This window comes from Montipora capricornis, chromosome 1 (assembly GCF_036669925.1).
Source record: "Montipora capricornis isolate CH-2021 chromosome 1, ASM3666992v2, whole genome shotgun sequence".
Taxonomy (NCBI): domain Eukaryota; kingdom Metazoa; phylum Cnidaria; class Anthozoa; order Scleractinia; family Acroporidae; genus Montipora; species Montipora capricornis.
In genome coordinates, this window is record NC_090883.1 from 24159239 (window position 1) to 24173302 (window position 14064).

Below are 14064 nucleotides of genomic sequence, written 5' to 3' on the forward strand. Positions count from 1 at the left end.
AGAGAAAAACTTCTCGCAGTAGAGTAGAACGAACACAGTCAACCCTCGTGATGTTTAGTCCAGGAGTCCAACTCTGGCCATTTGGTGCAAGGCAAGCACCCTCAACACTGCAGCAATCCTGCTTTTAACAATATTTAACAATTTTTCCATGAGCGCACGTTGGCTGCAACCAGTCTCATCAACCTGGTTCCCAGGGTCTCTCTTCTCTGCCTCCATTGTCGCAACAACAACAACGACAATGGAGGCAGAGAAGAGGGACCCTGGGAACGAGGTTCCAGTCTCATATCCAACAAGCACGAATGGAATAATAAATTCCAACAGTTTGGAAGTACGAAATACCAGTGAAATCTTAAAAACTTGATGAAGATGCGATGTTGTGTAATACCTGGTTGTCAGATAGACGAAGGCTCATCACAAAAACATTTCTTGCCTTTTTGCATACTTCTGAAAGGCGGAATTGATCCAAACTTTCCACAAAAAAGGGGTTTTTTTTTTGCTTTATTCAGAGAGAAGTTAAATTGCTTTCCGGCTAAGCGCAATCATTTGCCATATAAGGTCAAACTAAGGTATAATTATGGAGATTGAGTAAACCAGTCGGAGCACGAGAAATACATTAACCGAGGTTGAAAATTTTATGTTTATCTATATCATAATTTTGTGGCCCTTACGGCACCATTCATGCTTTCGTTGCAAAACTATTGAGAAAATCCCTACGAGGACTGTACACATTAGCGTGAGAAGGCCTGGAAAAAGCCACACGGCCCCATTAGGAACACATACCGCTCTGTGCAATTTCGTCGCTTATAAACATCCAAGTTATTTACGGCCAGAAAATCAAATACAAACAACATTAGATAAATAATTATTTTGTTCAAATTTGTTACTGCGCTTGGTCTGTACACCATGACCTCGGACCAAATATTTTCATGTCCAGCCCTCCCACTCAGTCAATAAGTACATTAAATGGTACGAGCAGGATGTGCCCCCCTCAGAACATACTGGCTCTTTCCATTTTTTAAAATTTTTATTTATTCATTTTTGTTTTACTAACACATGTAGTCCGCCCATTGCGAATGAAGAAGAAAAAACTGACCATTTTAAGTTCTGGAAATAATTTTTTTATATATACCGGTAATAACACATCGTTCTTTAGACACAGGTTTTTTAATAAAATATTATTTTTGTACATAAGTATTTACAACATTATTATTCCCTTTATAACCACCGACATCAGCTTTTGTAGCATTAATTTTGGTAATATATTTTCAGTAAGTCAAGATAATATTTTCCTTACAAAAACTTAACATATTAATGCCTTAGCCCAATTCAACTGAAAAAAATGTCTGCACTCCTGGAAGCCAAATTTGTCCTATTTCTAATATGTGTTGGCGATGTAAATAACTTTGTGCTTTTCAATGGTTTCAATGTCTCTCTCCAACTGTTTCATCTCAGCTTCCATGCGTTCTTTTCGTGCTTTCTTTGGTGCTGTATCTGTGACCACTGACAGGCCCTGGTATTGGTGATGAAGCTCTTCCCAGTTCTTTTTTAGTCCATCAAGAATATCTTGTCTGGAAAAAATCAAAATACATTGGTAACTACTAAATTATGGATTATGGGAAATGGTCATATTTGTTTGAAAGGAGAGTGTATGTACATTCCTCACCACCTTTTACCTTTGTCCCTCCCCTCCCCCAAGGGTTCCAATCAATTTTAAAAAAACACACAACAACAAAAAACGTCTGGACATTCAACAATGAATTAGGGGAGGGGGGGGGGAGGGGATCAATTGCCTGTTTTCATGTGAAATATTGTTTTGGATAACTGCACGAAAACTACAAGTATGGCCCAATTACATGTAGTTTGTTTATTTCATCACAAAATCTAGATTCAGCTCATTTACCATATGATTGCAAAACGTGTAGGCAAGATGAATAATTTGTGACAGGAAGCAAATTTCCAAGTATAATTTCAAACATTCAAAATTTCCTTCAATTTAATAAAACATTATTTTATTCTATTGATGCTTCCATGTTGGATATGAGATCAGTTAGTGCTACTTGCCTTAAATTACCTTGCATCCAATAAGTGTGCTCTTGAAAAAAGTAATCTAAGGTCAATTACTCATATTGCCTATTTCATAAGAAACTTGATTTTGAGCACTTGACAACTGTCTTACAGGAGGACAGTTTTATGTGGTGAGATTTTTGGCAGTTCGTTACATTGAATCAAGTACTACTTGTCGATTTGATACAAGGGAACATGAGGCTGTTTGAGATAACAGAAATTCAAAATTACGATAGAAAGCTTAACGCACTTTTAAAATGTCACACAGTGTCTAAAAAAAACTCTTTACAATCAAAATTGGGTCAGAATCAGGCGTATACTTTAGATACATGTACATGAAGGATCCATGACCTGACAAATTGCACAATGTAAATAGCCCTTTAGCAAGAGAGAATGCACCCATCTGTGTGTTCCACGGCCAGTACCACACAGCTAGTATTTATCAAAATTCATTAGAGAAATGTAATGTATCTTAATCAAAACTTGCCTTTGTTGCTCTGTTAAACTTTTCATAGCCCCTTGCTGGAACCTTTCCTGAACGTAAGCATCATATTCCTGTTGTGCTCGTTCTACCTCTGCCTTTCTTCTCTCCAAATAAGCTGGTGTTTTGCCAAACTCCTTCTTGTTGACATATTTTGGTGTTAGACCTGAAGGGTCTAAAGGATGAGTCGCACCACCTCGAGTGTCAACAAATTTTTTCTCTGGCTTCTTTGGCACTGACATTATATTCTCCACGGCATTTGTGGTAATATGATTCTTGTTTGAGCGTAACCCCATCAAAGGCTTTTCTGTGTGTTTTGGAACAGCAGGGCGTCTTCTGTCATCATCAGGATATTTAAAATCTGCCTCTGGCGAGAACACAACATTATTTAAATTAAGTTAAGTAGGCATAGACTATGCTACAATAATCTTATGGCTATCTCTACCCTTCTCCCTCAGGAAATTTTGCAAATTGAACTTCTCTCAAGTGGCATTTCCTGTATTTTGACATCATTTTTGTGGTATTCTTTAAGGTCTTTATTCTTACCAATGCTTGTCAGCTACTTTTGGAGCTGCTAAATGGAATAAGACTGCTGGCCTTATGAGTCTGCACAACACGAGGTGTTCAATGGAAAGACTGGGCAAGGCATTATAGGACAAGAAAGTGTAATACATAATTTTTTACACTCGATCGCAAAAAAAGACCTTAACATTAGCAATTTTTTTCTTTGTTCTCAGAATTTCATGATAAATCCAAAGAATAATTTTTAAGATAAAAATCGGGAGACTCCTGATCAAATCGGGATGGAATGTTTGTTAATGGGAGCCTACTCACAGGTGTAAGGGTTAACGCAGACAACAAAAACTGAACCAAAAAAATTCACAACCCATTTCACTAGCTGGGCTGGGGAAAAAATTTCATTAGCACCAAGATCAATGCAACAAGCAAAGTTCATTCTCTCATATAAGCACATTGACTGTTTACAAGGGATTAATTGGTGAGGCAAGGATCTAATGAAGTGTACATGGTTGGTCAATGGGGCTCTCACCAAACCTAAGGTCCTACAACAGGAACTCTGACCCAGCATTTGAGCAGAATGCTGTCTTAGAACAGACAATACTGTCACTAGTACTGTAAAGTAATAATAATTTATTTGTTATAGTAGGTCATCTGCATATCTTTCTTCTTATGCTACCTCACCAAGGAAGCCAGTACCACAATCGTATGACACAACGCCCCATAATTCAGAAAATCTTTGGTCAGACCCACTGGACGTTTCGACAAAATAGCGCCCATAGCAACCAGTGTCTTTATGAACGCCCATCCCCGAAAATTAATGAACTCATGAATTGACATAACAAACGAAGAGAAATAAGAACATTTGACCTAAAGTAATGCAATAAAATTCTATGTAATGATATATGCTTTATTTCTTTATTTAATAAAAGGAAGAATTGAGAGGTGGGTATTTATTAAATATGTCGTCTTACTTTCTGGAAGTTTGAATTCCTTGGAATGTTTCGTCAGGAAGTTCTTAGGCTCATTGGCGGCCACTTTCGGTGGTCCCTGGTAAAATAGAGAAAATATCCATAGTTATGAAGGCAGGAAAACATGACAAAAGCTCAAGTGGGATCGTGTCTAGAAATTCCAGATTATCGGAGGAGCATACATAATTTGGGCTCAATATTATAAAGCTTGTATATATGTAGGTCTTACCATGGTTTTTGAGCCTTGCTTGTTTGATTTATTCTCTTGCTTTACTCCTGAAGTAAAATTTGAACGATACCTGTGAAAGTAACGTTTCATGACATAAATGATGGAAGGTTAGTAAGTTCTTAAAATCATGCAGTCACCAAAAGACACAAGAATCATTTTCGATTTGGTTGCAACAAAAGTTAAGCTTACATCGCGAACTTTGGAGGCCTTTCTTGAATCTTTGGAATCAAATTATATATGCTTTCAATGTGGTCGGCTCCTTGTCCTCCACGGCTCACTTCTGTCGCCATGGTTTACGCTTTGAAAAACTCGAACTAACACCGCTCTATAGATTTGTCCCAAGAAAGATGGCGACCCTTCGTATAAAAATGGCACGGATGTTGATTGCTTGTTGCTAAGCAATAACCATCGTCACGTGATACAGTTTTTGCTTGTTGCCTTGTTGCCTCGCAACAACGGGTAACTTATTCATCCCCAGGTTCCTCTAACATCGCACCTTGGCAATCCCATAGGTGACCCAGGCTCGGAGGGTAAAAATTATATGGATTAGTATGGGCTGTTGCCTGATTTAACGCGATTTAAGCGACTTCTCAGCTTCCCGGGTTGTCACTCGTACATAAATAAAGGAAAGAGTGGAAAGTAAGTTTTAGCGTACCTCACATCTCGCTGATAAAATCACACTTCTCCGGCATCAATCACGCTCAAACTCTGGCGATTGCCACGCGGTTCAATTTACTTCTCTTTAAAAATTATTTGACCTGGGCCATTAAAGTTTCAATAAGAATAAAACGCAAACAGCGGTTAGGGAAGTGGTCAAGACTAAGAAAATAACACAAACAGCGGTGATAAACATTGTATTCCAACGCATTTTTATAAAACTTGACGTTTCGTATGCTAGTCAACACACATTTAGTATGCTAGTCAACACACATAGCTAGTCAACACACATGTTGTATGGGTCTGTATGCTAGTCAACACACATAGCATACGAAACGTCAAGTTTTATAAAAATGCGTTGGAATACATTGTTTATCACCGCTGTTTGTGTTATTTTCTTAATCAAGCTACCATGGCCTAAGAACAAGAGTTTATATGGTCAAGACTACTTTACATGCTAGGGACCCACTTTTTAGGGGGGAGGGTAGGGAAGGGACCATGGGTCTCCCAGGCTGGGTGGGGGGATAGGTGAGAGACCATGGGTCTCCAGGCTTGTATATTGAAGAATTGCCGACAATTTTACAGATACACAGATATTTGTAAAATATAGGTAACTTTAAAGGTGACAACTATTAGACTTGTCTTGTGGTCTAGGGAGTAGGGGGGGGGGGGGGGGAATAGCATATGCCATAACTTTCTTAGCCATGTGAAAGGCGGGGGGGAGATAAGTTGATACCATGGTTCTCCAGTCAAGTTTAGCGGGGCTATCGCAGACGCCACAGATCTCCCATAAGGAGGTGGTAGGCTTGTGGCCGATACCGTGGTTCTCTCGTCAAGGGTAGTGGGGATATTGCAGACGCCACATATCTCCCATAAGGGGGCTGGTGGAGTTATGGCTGATACCTAGAAGAATTTATCTAGATTTCCAAAAGATTGCTTCCGTTTTGGCCCCAGTTAGAAGAATATGAGATCTTATTCCTTTAAATGTATTCATGAATGTAAACAACAGTCTATAGTTCAATCACATTTTGACTATTGTAGTGTTGTTTGAGATAACTGCGGCATCGTTCTTTCTGGAAAACTACAGAAACTCCAAACTCGGGAAGACTGTATTTTAGAATACAAGTCGTTTCGCTAACGTGCAGGGCACGGTTCCTCGATAAAGAAGACAAACTAGTACTCGTAAAAAATGGACAACAAGTTTCAGTTTGCAGGGCTTGTTTCGATCAATCATCAATCATCTTCAGTTGCAGGTGTTCGTTACAGTGCGAATTTACAATTTGAAGTTACGTTAATACGTTGCCGTTAGAATTTTATATTACCGAAAAAACGTTACAACAATACTAAGTTCAAACAAGCCAATAATGTGCGCGCAAAGAGTGTACCAAAAGAAAAAACTAACTAAAGTGCAATCTCGACCCCAGAGCTCTTCTCTTGACTGAGGGAGAGAAGAGCTCTGGGGAACCCTGAAACAAACTGTCTTCTCGTTGGTTTCGTGACGAACAATCAAAAGCATCTCTAATTGTTGCATTCATGTTAGCACGAGGAGTGCGCAGGCACCGTACGGCGCATGTTCTCCTAGACAGAGTTTCCCAGAGCCTCGTGTCGATCCAAGGCTCTGGTGACGAGAATGACTAAAGTGCTAAATGGCAGGAAACTACAACAACAACACCAAAACCTACAGAAAACTACACTAAAACATCAATGTAGCTAATAAGATAGAGTTATCTCCGCATGTTTTAGGTTCCTATTTAGACTGGGTTTTCCCAGCGGATATGAGCAGCTCCTTTGAGCAACAACTGGAAAAGATTAGGTGCCATATCTAAAATGGAGAAGAAGCTCTCAGAACAGAGTCTTCGACATTCCTCAGAGTTTTGCAAATGTTGGAAAATGTGAGAAGTTCTGTCTCTTCTCGGATGCTCGCGAATAGCCGTCACTGTAAAGCGTAGTGTCGTGTCAAAATCGAATTTAGTTTATACTAAAAACACAAGATCACGTACGGTTGGTGCTGCTACGAAGGAGACTAGTTAGTGGGACTGCCTTTTGAGTCTGCGATTATTGTAAAGCATGCATGGACCACATCTGAAATATAACAGTTACCTATGACCCTCGAATTGGTCAAGAGAGAAGTCGCAAGGGGTACTTGTCCCTTGTTTGGGTATAGGGGTGCCGCTGGGGGTTTGAAACCGGCCCTGACCCTGTCGATAAAAACGTCGTGCTTGGTCATGACCAGAACCAGGTTGCTGACCAACGGTTTTCGTTAAAACACTGGTTTGCTTGGGGTGCTCAGTCCCGCGGGCTCAGAAAACCTGGTTTTGGTCATTGTTATTTAAGGTTTTTCCAGAAAGTGGCAGAGGCAGAGGTCTGGGTACGAGTTTGTTTTTGTTTAGGACAAAAATAACCTAACATACCTACCCTAGTAGGACGACGCCCTCCATTTTAAAAAACAATAGGGCTAATATCTAGTCCTGGAGATGATTTAATGTTGACTGATGAACTGCAAAATAAACAGAGGGGTTAAGAACCATACCCTATCCAGCGGCACGCCCCCGGGTAGGCCATATAAGGGATTCCCCCTCCCCCCACCCCCCCCCCCCCAACCTTCCAAGGGAAAAGACCACTTGTGTCGAATGTCTTTTTCTGGCCTTTTGTGACCTTATAAACAAGCTTTCAAAGTCATGTAAAAAGCTCGGTGTTCACTATGAAATATGGATTTCTTGCGAAATAATATGGCACTTTCGCACAAACGTCATTTTTCGGAGGTGCCAATGCTTCGTCAAATCCTGTTGTTAACATTCAGGTATCGTCTTTACAGTTCATTCTTTTAAACTGACGTGGTTTCTCAAATGAAAGAGCTTTACTATTGTCTACGTAATTATCGGCTTAAAACGAATGAAACCTGCTGCAACAGATCGCATAAGACATGCGGCCAGCACGTAGTTTTTGTCAATAAATCAGCTTAAACAGCCACTGAAACGCTCAGATCAGAGAAGAACTGCTTTAGACTTGTTCGGTTATCCTCTATATCGACTAACTGTGCAGTTAACCTGATAATCGTAATGAAGATTCTTGTGGTAATACTCGCTTTTCCCGTTCTCTTTGGAGAATTGAAGTGTGCAAGTTCAAAGGTCTCTCCCAATACACCGCTTCAGGGACATACTGGATATTACCATTGCGAGGTAAGAATAAACGCTCCTTCTAATGCAAGGTATTTTCCCTCAAAGCGGTGAAGACTCAGTAGAATGGAATTCATGTATAGACCTAACACGACAATTGCAACATGCGTCTTCTTTGGTATCTGAGAATCAACGTTTAGACTAAATCAGTTGATCGAGTTATTTCTCATCGGTGGGGTGTGAAGGGGTTCTTTGTACACCATATGGGGAGCTATGCGAGGAGGCTCCGCTTAAAAATGTGGTAAGCGAAACTGAAAGGGAAGGATCGCAAATATTCCAAAAATTCGCGAAAATCGAGCAAGGAATCAAGCAAGTCCAATTGAAGTTTTACATTTAGCAAGACTTCGTTTCGTATAAACAGGCTTGTTCTTAGGCCATCGTAGCTTGATAAAGAACATAACACAAACAGCGGTGATAAACATTGTATTCCAACGCATTTTTTATTTAGAACTTGACGTTTCGTATGCTAGTCAACATACATTTTCAAAAGGGCAAGATAGAAAAATTCCGTCCTCTCCTCTCCGTCCTCTCTCAGCCAATCAGATTGTAAGATTCGCTGAATTCCGCCCGCTCAAGCATTAGAAAAATAAATAAATTTATTTATTACGTTCTAATTCGCTTCGCTCAAACGAACGTAAAACATTTTACCCTTAAATTCCCGTAATACAAACAAATACCACGAGAAATATGGTAGGATGCGCAAGCGTATCCAAAACAGTTTATTATAAGATAGAAATTACAAAAGAAATTGTTACTGCACTTTTTTTTTTTTTTTTTTTTCTACAACTCTTTAGATACTACTGTATGCAGAAACTAATCTACGCTCCATAATACGTTACAAACCTAAATACTTAGTTACATGCAACCTGTTTTCAAGGCTTTCTTCAACATACATATTCTTGGCAGAATCAGATTTCCACCTACCAGGAATTTTAAGTAGTCTTTCTGGAATCGAATTCCTACTATAGCGTACGGCAGCTGTAATGCCACCGGATCTTTAACTATGAAGACCATAAACATTAGGGTTGTATAGCCCAGCTGACTTAAGGTATCCCTTAAGATATCTCTACAGGTAGTATAAGAAATCTTTCCGCTCCTCAGGGTATAGCTAGAAGTACTACGGTGAAAAACAATTGGTCTAAATAAAGGGAGAGGACTGTTTAAGTCAATACCAGATAAATCTAAATAACGCTGTAAAACACCAACAGGACAGTACTTAGATCCAGATGCACTAATATAGACGAAATTCCCTTCCCTATAAACATCTGTTTTACTACGAGGCACAAAAATTCTTATATAATCGCTGTGAAATTCGATATGCTCCGGAACGATATTGCATAATTCGTCATAACGAAAAAACCCTGCGAAGGCTAAAGAGCACAACGCAGCAATACGGAGATTCTTTAAATTAGCATCTTTCCTGTTATGAATATCTAAAATACGCCTTATAATTTCTGTGGAAATAGGCTTCTTTTTCATAACTGGCTATGACTTCTGGCGTTTAGCGGATTCGACGACATTTCTGCAAAATTCGCTATCTAAAGGACTACGATCCAAACTAGGGACAAAAGAATGTAACCATTTAAGGGCCGCATGGGCTAAAATTACTGAGGAGCTAGAAGCGGAAGACTGCTGAACTTCAAACAAATATAGAGAAACAACACTAAGAGGAAAAGGTAACTGCATGTTGAACTGTCTACTTTTAGACCAGTCCAAGAACTTTCTGATAACACGAACGTAAGCTTTACTGGTCGAATCCGACCTGGACTTCAACATAACATTTAGCACTTCATAAACGTTGATTGAAGAAACTGTTGAAAGCCTTTCCAAGAATTACTTGATAGCATAATCTGTAAAGACAAGAACAAAACATACATACTAGAAGAACAAAAGAAAGACAGAACATCCTTTAATAACCGTACAAAAATCAGTCATTGATGAGGCCAGTGCCACGTAAGACGTTAAATGATCGTATGGGCCAGTGCCGCGTAGATCAACAACCATTGATGAGGCCAGTGCCACGTAAGACGTTAAATGATCGTATGGGCCAGTGCCGCGTAGATCAACAACCATTGATTAGGCCAGTGCCACATAAATCAACTATACTCCTATTAGGACAGCACCATATGAAATGACAGACCAAACATTAGGCCAGTGCCTTACAAATAAACGGCATACTGCCTTGGCCAGCGCCAACAACTGAAAAAACATAGGCTAGTAGACACACCGTCCAATAAATTAATCAGTAAATTTTAGTCTAACGGCCTTCTGAGATTTAAGATAATGTAATACGCGTGGGATGATACCAACTGGATGGACTACTAAGCAATTTTCCCCTCCAAGAGACTGAAAGAAAAATCAACACCCGAGGAATTGGGATTCCAAAACCTCGAGAAATACCTGGGGATCTTGCGGTTATAATAATTTGCAAAGCAATCTACACTATGCGGACCCCACAAGCCATCGAGAAAAAGAAAAAATTCTTCAGTAATTTGCCAATCATCAGTATCAATTAAACGACTTATATAAACAGCTTGTTGATTCGAAGTGCGAGGGATCCACTGTACATCTAAATGAATTCCCGATCGGATACAAATATCAAAAATCCCTCTGGCCATTTGTGCAAACCTAATTTCATGCTGCCCACTTCAACAATCTGAGCAGCTACTTGGCTATCCGTAAACCACTTAACATGTGATCCAACACTGAGGCAAATGATTGCAAAGAAACTCAATAACAGACAGTTCTCTCCACATTGAACTTTGACCTCTCTCGTTCTCCGACCACGTTTTGTGGCACACAAAATCATTGTTAAAATCAGTAATTGCTCCACCTCCGGTGGAACTGACGTCAGAATACACAAAATAACTTGGTACCTTACTCACAAAGCAATACCTAGTGTTGATATTAACCATACTTTCCTTCCAGAAATACAGTTCTTCCTTGCAGTAATCGTCAAGAAGGGATATAGAATCCCAATTATTCCTGCACGCGGTGGACAAGACACAATGTCTGGTCATTATCCTGCCAATGTTACCAACTACAGGACAGGTAGAGATAACTTGACCTGTGAAGGAAGACAACTCTCTCGCGGTAACTTTGAAATCGGCTTCAATACTATGATCAATTGAGTTAATGATCTTAACAATTCTCCTTTCCACAATTTAAAAGTACCTAATGCAGCATTCCAGGTAATACCCAGCCAGTCCAATACTTGGGTGGGTTCCCATACCGATTTATCTTCATTGACAACAAAACCTGCGTTGCACAAATCCGCCCTTACAGCCCGGGCCTTAATGAGACAACTTTCTCTATCCTGAACAATCGCCCAACCATCATCCAAGAAGATGGCTTTACAAAGACCCTGTACTCTCCAATAACTTCAAAACCTTAGTAAAAACCCAAGGGGCAGAGGACAGACCGAACGGGAGCACAGAAAAAACATAAAATATTTCCTTAATGGAATCGGGCGCACGCCATGAAAACCCCAGAAAAGTTTGGTGCTCTTGTGCAATGTCTACATGATGGTAACCACTTTTTAAATCGAAGGAAAACATGAACCCATCCTTCACAAAATAAGACATAGCAATTTTCCAGTCCTCTTACTTAACACTTTGCTTAATTAATGACTTGTTGACATGACGCAAATCGAGAATAAGCTCTTCTTACCGCATGGTTGTTCAGAAACTGACAAAGGATTTACAACAAAAGGCTGCTCATTAACCAAACGCACCCGGTCTGAATTAAGGAGCTCAAGAACAGCTTGATCCACAAAAACAGCATAAATACAAGCCGACTTATTATTTTTCAGTTTTACGGCCAACGGAAAACTAATGAATGGCAGTCTGTAGCCATTTTCAATAATAGACAAAATGAAATCCGGAGCACCTATAGATCTGCAGAAAACTAAATTATTCTTCAGATTACCCTTAACACGTAATGAATGTCAGCTTTCAAGTTCGTAATCCTGTGTAAACTGATGTACTTGCGCCAAGGCATCATCATTGCTTTTGTTGAGCTGATTGGCCTGAGGTTGGCTTGTTGTAGGAGATTCCAGGGAAAGAATTGTAGCTAAGGGGCTGGTAACTTCCCGGCCAGAACAAGGATTGGCAGTCCTTAGCCCAGTGTCCAAATTTACCGCATATGAAACAGCGGAAGAAGTCGCCAAAAGCGTCTCTACGGCCTGAAAGATAAAGGCAATGACGAAACCGGTAGTAAACGGGAGGCGGGGGGGGGGGGAGGGGGGGGGGGTGGAAGCAGAAAGATGAATAAACTGTATGGAACCGCAAGCGTGAATGGTACTCAAGAGACAGCGGAGGGCATAAATACTAATAACTGGCCAATCCCTGGCAAACATGAAAAACAGAATGCACAATAGTGGGTGCGGCAGGTGTGAAATGAAAACACCGCAACTAATTACTTGGAATACCAGCGGAAAATATATTTACGTTCTAATTCGCTTCGCTCAAACGAACGTAAAACATTTTACCCTTAAATTCCCGTAATACAAACAAATACCACGAGAAATATGGTAGGATGCGCAAGCGTATCCAAAACACCCATGAACATACAAAGTATAGAGGAGACTCTTTATCTTATACCACGAAAGAGTTGATTATCAGTGCCCAAAGCAATTCTTGGTTTCTTTCCACGATCACTGGAGAGTTGTTCTTTTTGGCGTCTCTTGCGACTCGCAGCTTCCCTTGCCTTCTTAAGACGTTTTTCATCTTCGGAGCCGGATGCAAGTTCGTCTGACTCGTACTCGGCTACGACCTGCCAGCCGTCCATGCTTTTATCAGCGATTTTTATCAGCTTCTGCCGCTTTCGAATACGTTGCCTGCCTTCTTGGGAAAGCTTCTTGATTTGCGACAACTTTGGCTCGATGCTTTCACTCTCGGTTTCAATACTTTCCAAAATGGTATCCAGCTCGGCATTAAGCTCAAATTGTTTCTGGTTTCCTTTGAAATTTAGCTGCACAACTTCTTTATCTAACTTACTTCTATGCTCGATTTGCTTTCCTTTGTCTTCTAATTTTTTTTTTTTTCTCAAGAAAATCTTTGAACATGGAAAAGACTTGATCAACGGCTGCTGAGTTGCCTCCACTGTCACCCGAAGACGTTTGGAATACTTCAGCCGAAACGGACGAACCTTCGCTCTGTATCTGGTCGTTGGGCATCACACGAATAGATGGGCTTAAAGCAGAAAGATGAATAAACTGTATGGAACCGCAAGCGTGAATGGTACTCAAGAGACAGCGGAGGGCATAAATACTAATAACTGGCCAATCCCTGGCAAACATGAAAAACAGAATGCACAATAGTGGGTGCGGCAGGTGTGAAATGAAAACACCGCAACTAATTACTTGGAATACCAGCGGAAAATATATTTTTAACGATAATATACTTTTGGCTTACGTTATCATGTATTGATCATGATGTGTATTGTACTTGTAAGGGTAGGCACTATAATTGTTTCTGTTTCTCGAGTAAATAAAGCATTTATTTAATGTCATATCCAGGGTTTGGACCTCCTCACCTTTGAAGAGAAGCCTTGCACCACCATGAGAACTGGCATGGTTCGCTTCATTAATGACAGCATTTTAGAAGTCTGCGCTAGGAAGCAGTGGAAGCCGTATTACCCACAATGTAACCCCCTCAACGGTTGCTATAACAACAGGGTACCTCGTTTGATTGGGCACTGGCGTATGGACGAGCAAACTGGAAACGAGGTCGCCGATGATTCGGGACTCGAGAACCACGGCTCGGCTAGTGGCGTGGTGCCTAACCTGTCCAAGTTCTCACGAGGTCGCTTCTTTAATGCCTCAGGTCTGATTACAGTTTCAAACTCCGCCATCTTGAATTTTGGTATTTCAAGCTTCAGTGTGACTGGATGGGCGAAGATTTTGGATGTTAAATATCCATTGACAACTTTTGCTGTCAGGAAAGGTTTCGGTTGTTATTTTGGCCCAGG

At 40.4% G+C, this 14064-nt stretch overlaps 2 protein-coding genes across 2 annotated transcripts in view; one reads left to right on the forward strand and one right to left on the reverse strand.

The window, feature by feature from the left end:
- Positions 1–1148: 1148 nt before the first annotated feature.
- Positions 1149–4628, reverse strand: LOC138031417 (enkurin-like). Its single transcript, XM_068879138.1, has 5 exons — positions 4451–4628; positions 4262–4331; positions 4036–4111; positions 2552–2912; positions 1149–1568 (listed from the first exon to the last, which is right to left on the reverse strand). The coding sequence occupies exons 1-5, from the start codon at positions 4549–4551 to the stop codon at positions 1376–1378; spliced, it is 801 nt and encodes a 266-aa protein (XP_068735239.1). The 5' UTR covers positions 4552–4628; the 3' UTR covers positions 1149–1375.
- A 3190-nt stretch (positions 4629–7818) lies between these two features.
- The window catches only part of LOC138029415 (uncharacterized), a 7194-nt gene continuing 948 nt past the window's right edge, over positions 7819–14064 (forward strand). The window contains exons 1-2 of the mRNA XM_068877182.1: positions 7819–8097; positions 13613–14064. The exon at positions 13613–14064 is cut by the window's right edge and continues 948 nt beyond it. Of these exons, the coding sequence (XP_068733283.1) occupies positions 7978–8097; positions 13613–14064 (572 nt within the window). The 5' untranslated portion in view covers positions 7819–7977. The remainder of the gene's footprint in view (positions 8098–13612) is intronic.

Coding starts and splice junctions, on each gene's coding strand:
- LOC138031417 (XM_068879138.1), bottom strand. CDS start 4,551: ATGGCGACAGAAGTGAGCCGTGGAGGACAAGGAGCCGACCACATTGAA. Junction 4,332..4,450: donor AGGCCTCCAAAGTTCGCGAT/GTAAGCTTAACT, acceptor TTACTTTCACAG/GTATCGTTCAAATTTTACTT. Junction 2,913..4,035: donor GGAATTCAAACTTCCAGAAA/GTAAGACGACAT, acceptor TGTTCTCGCCAG/AGGCAGATTTTAAATATCCT.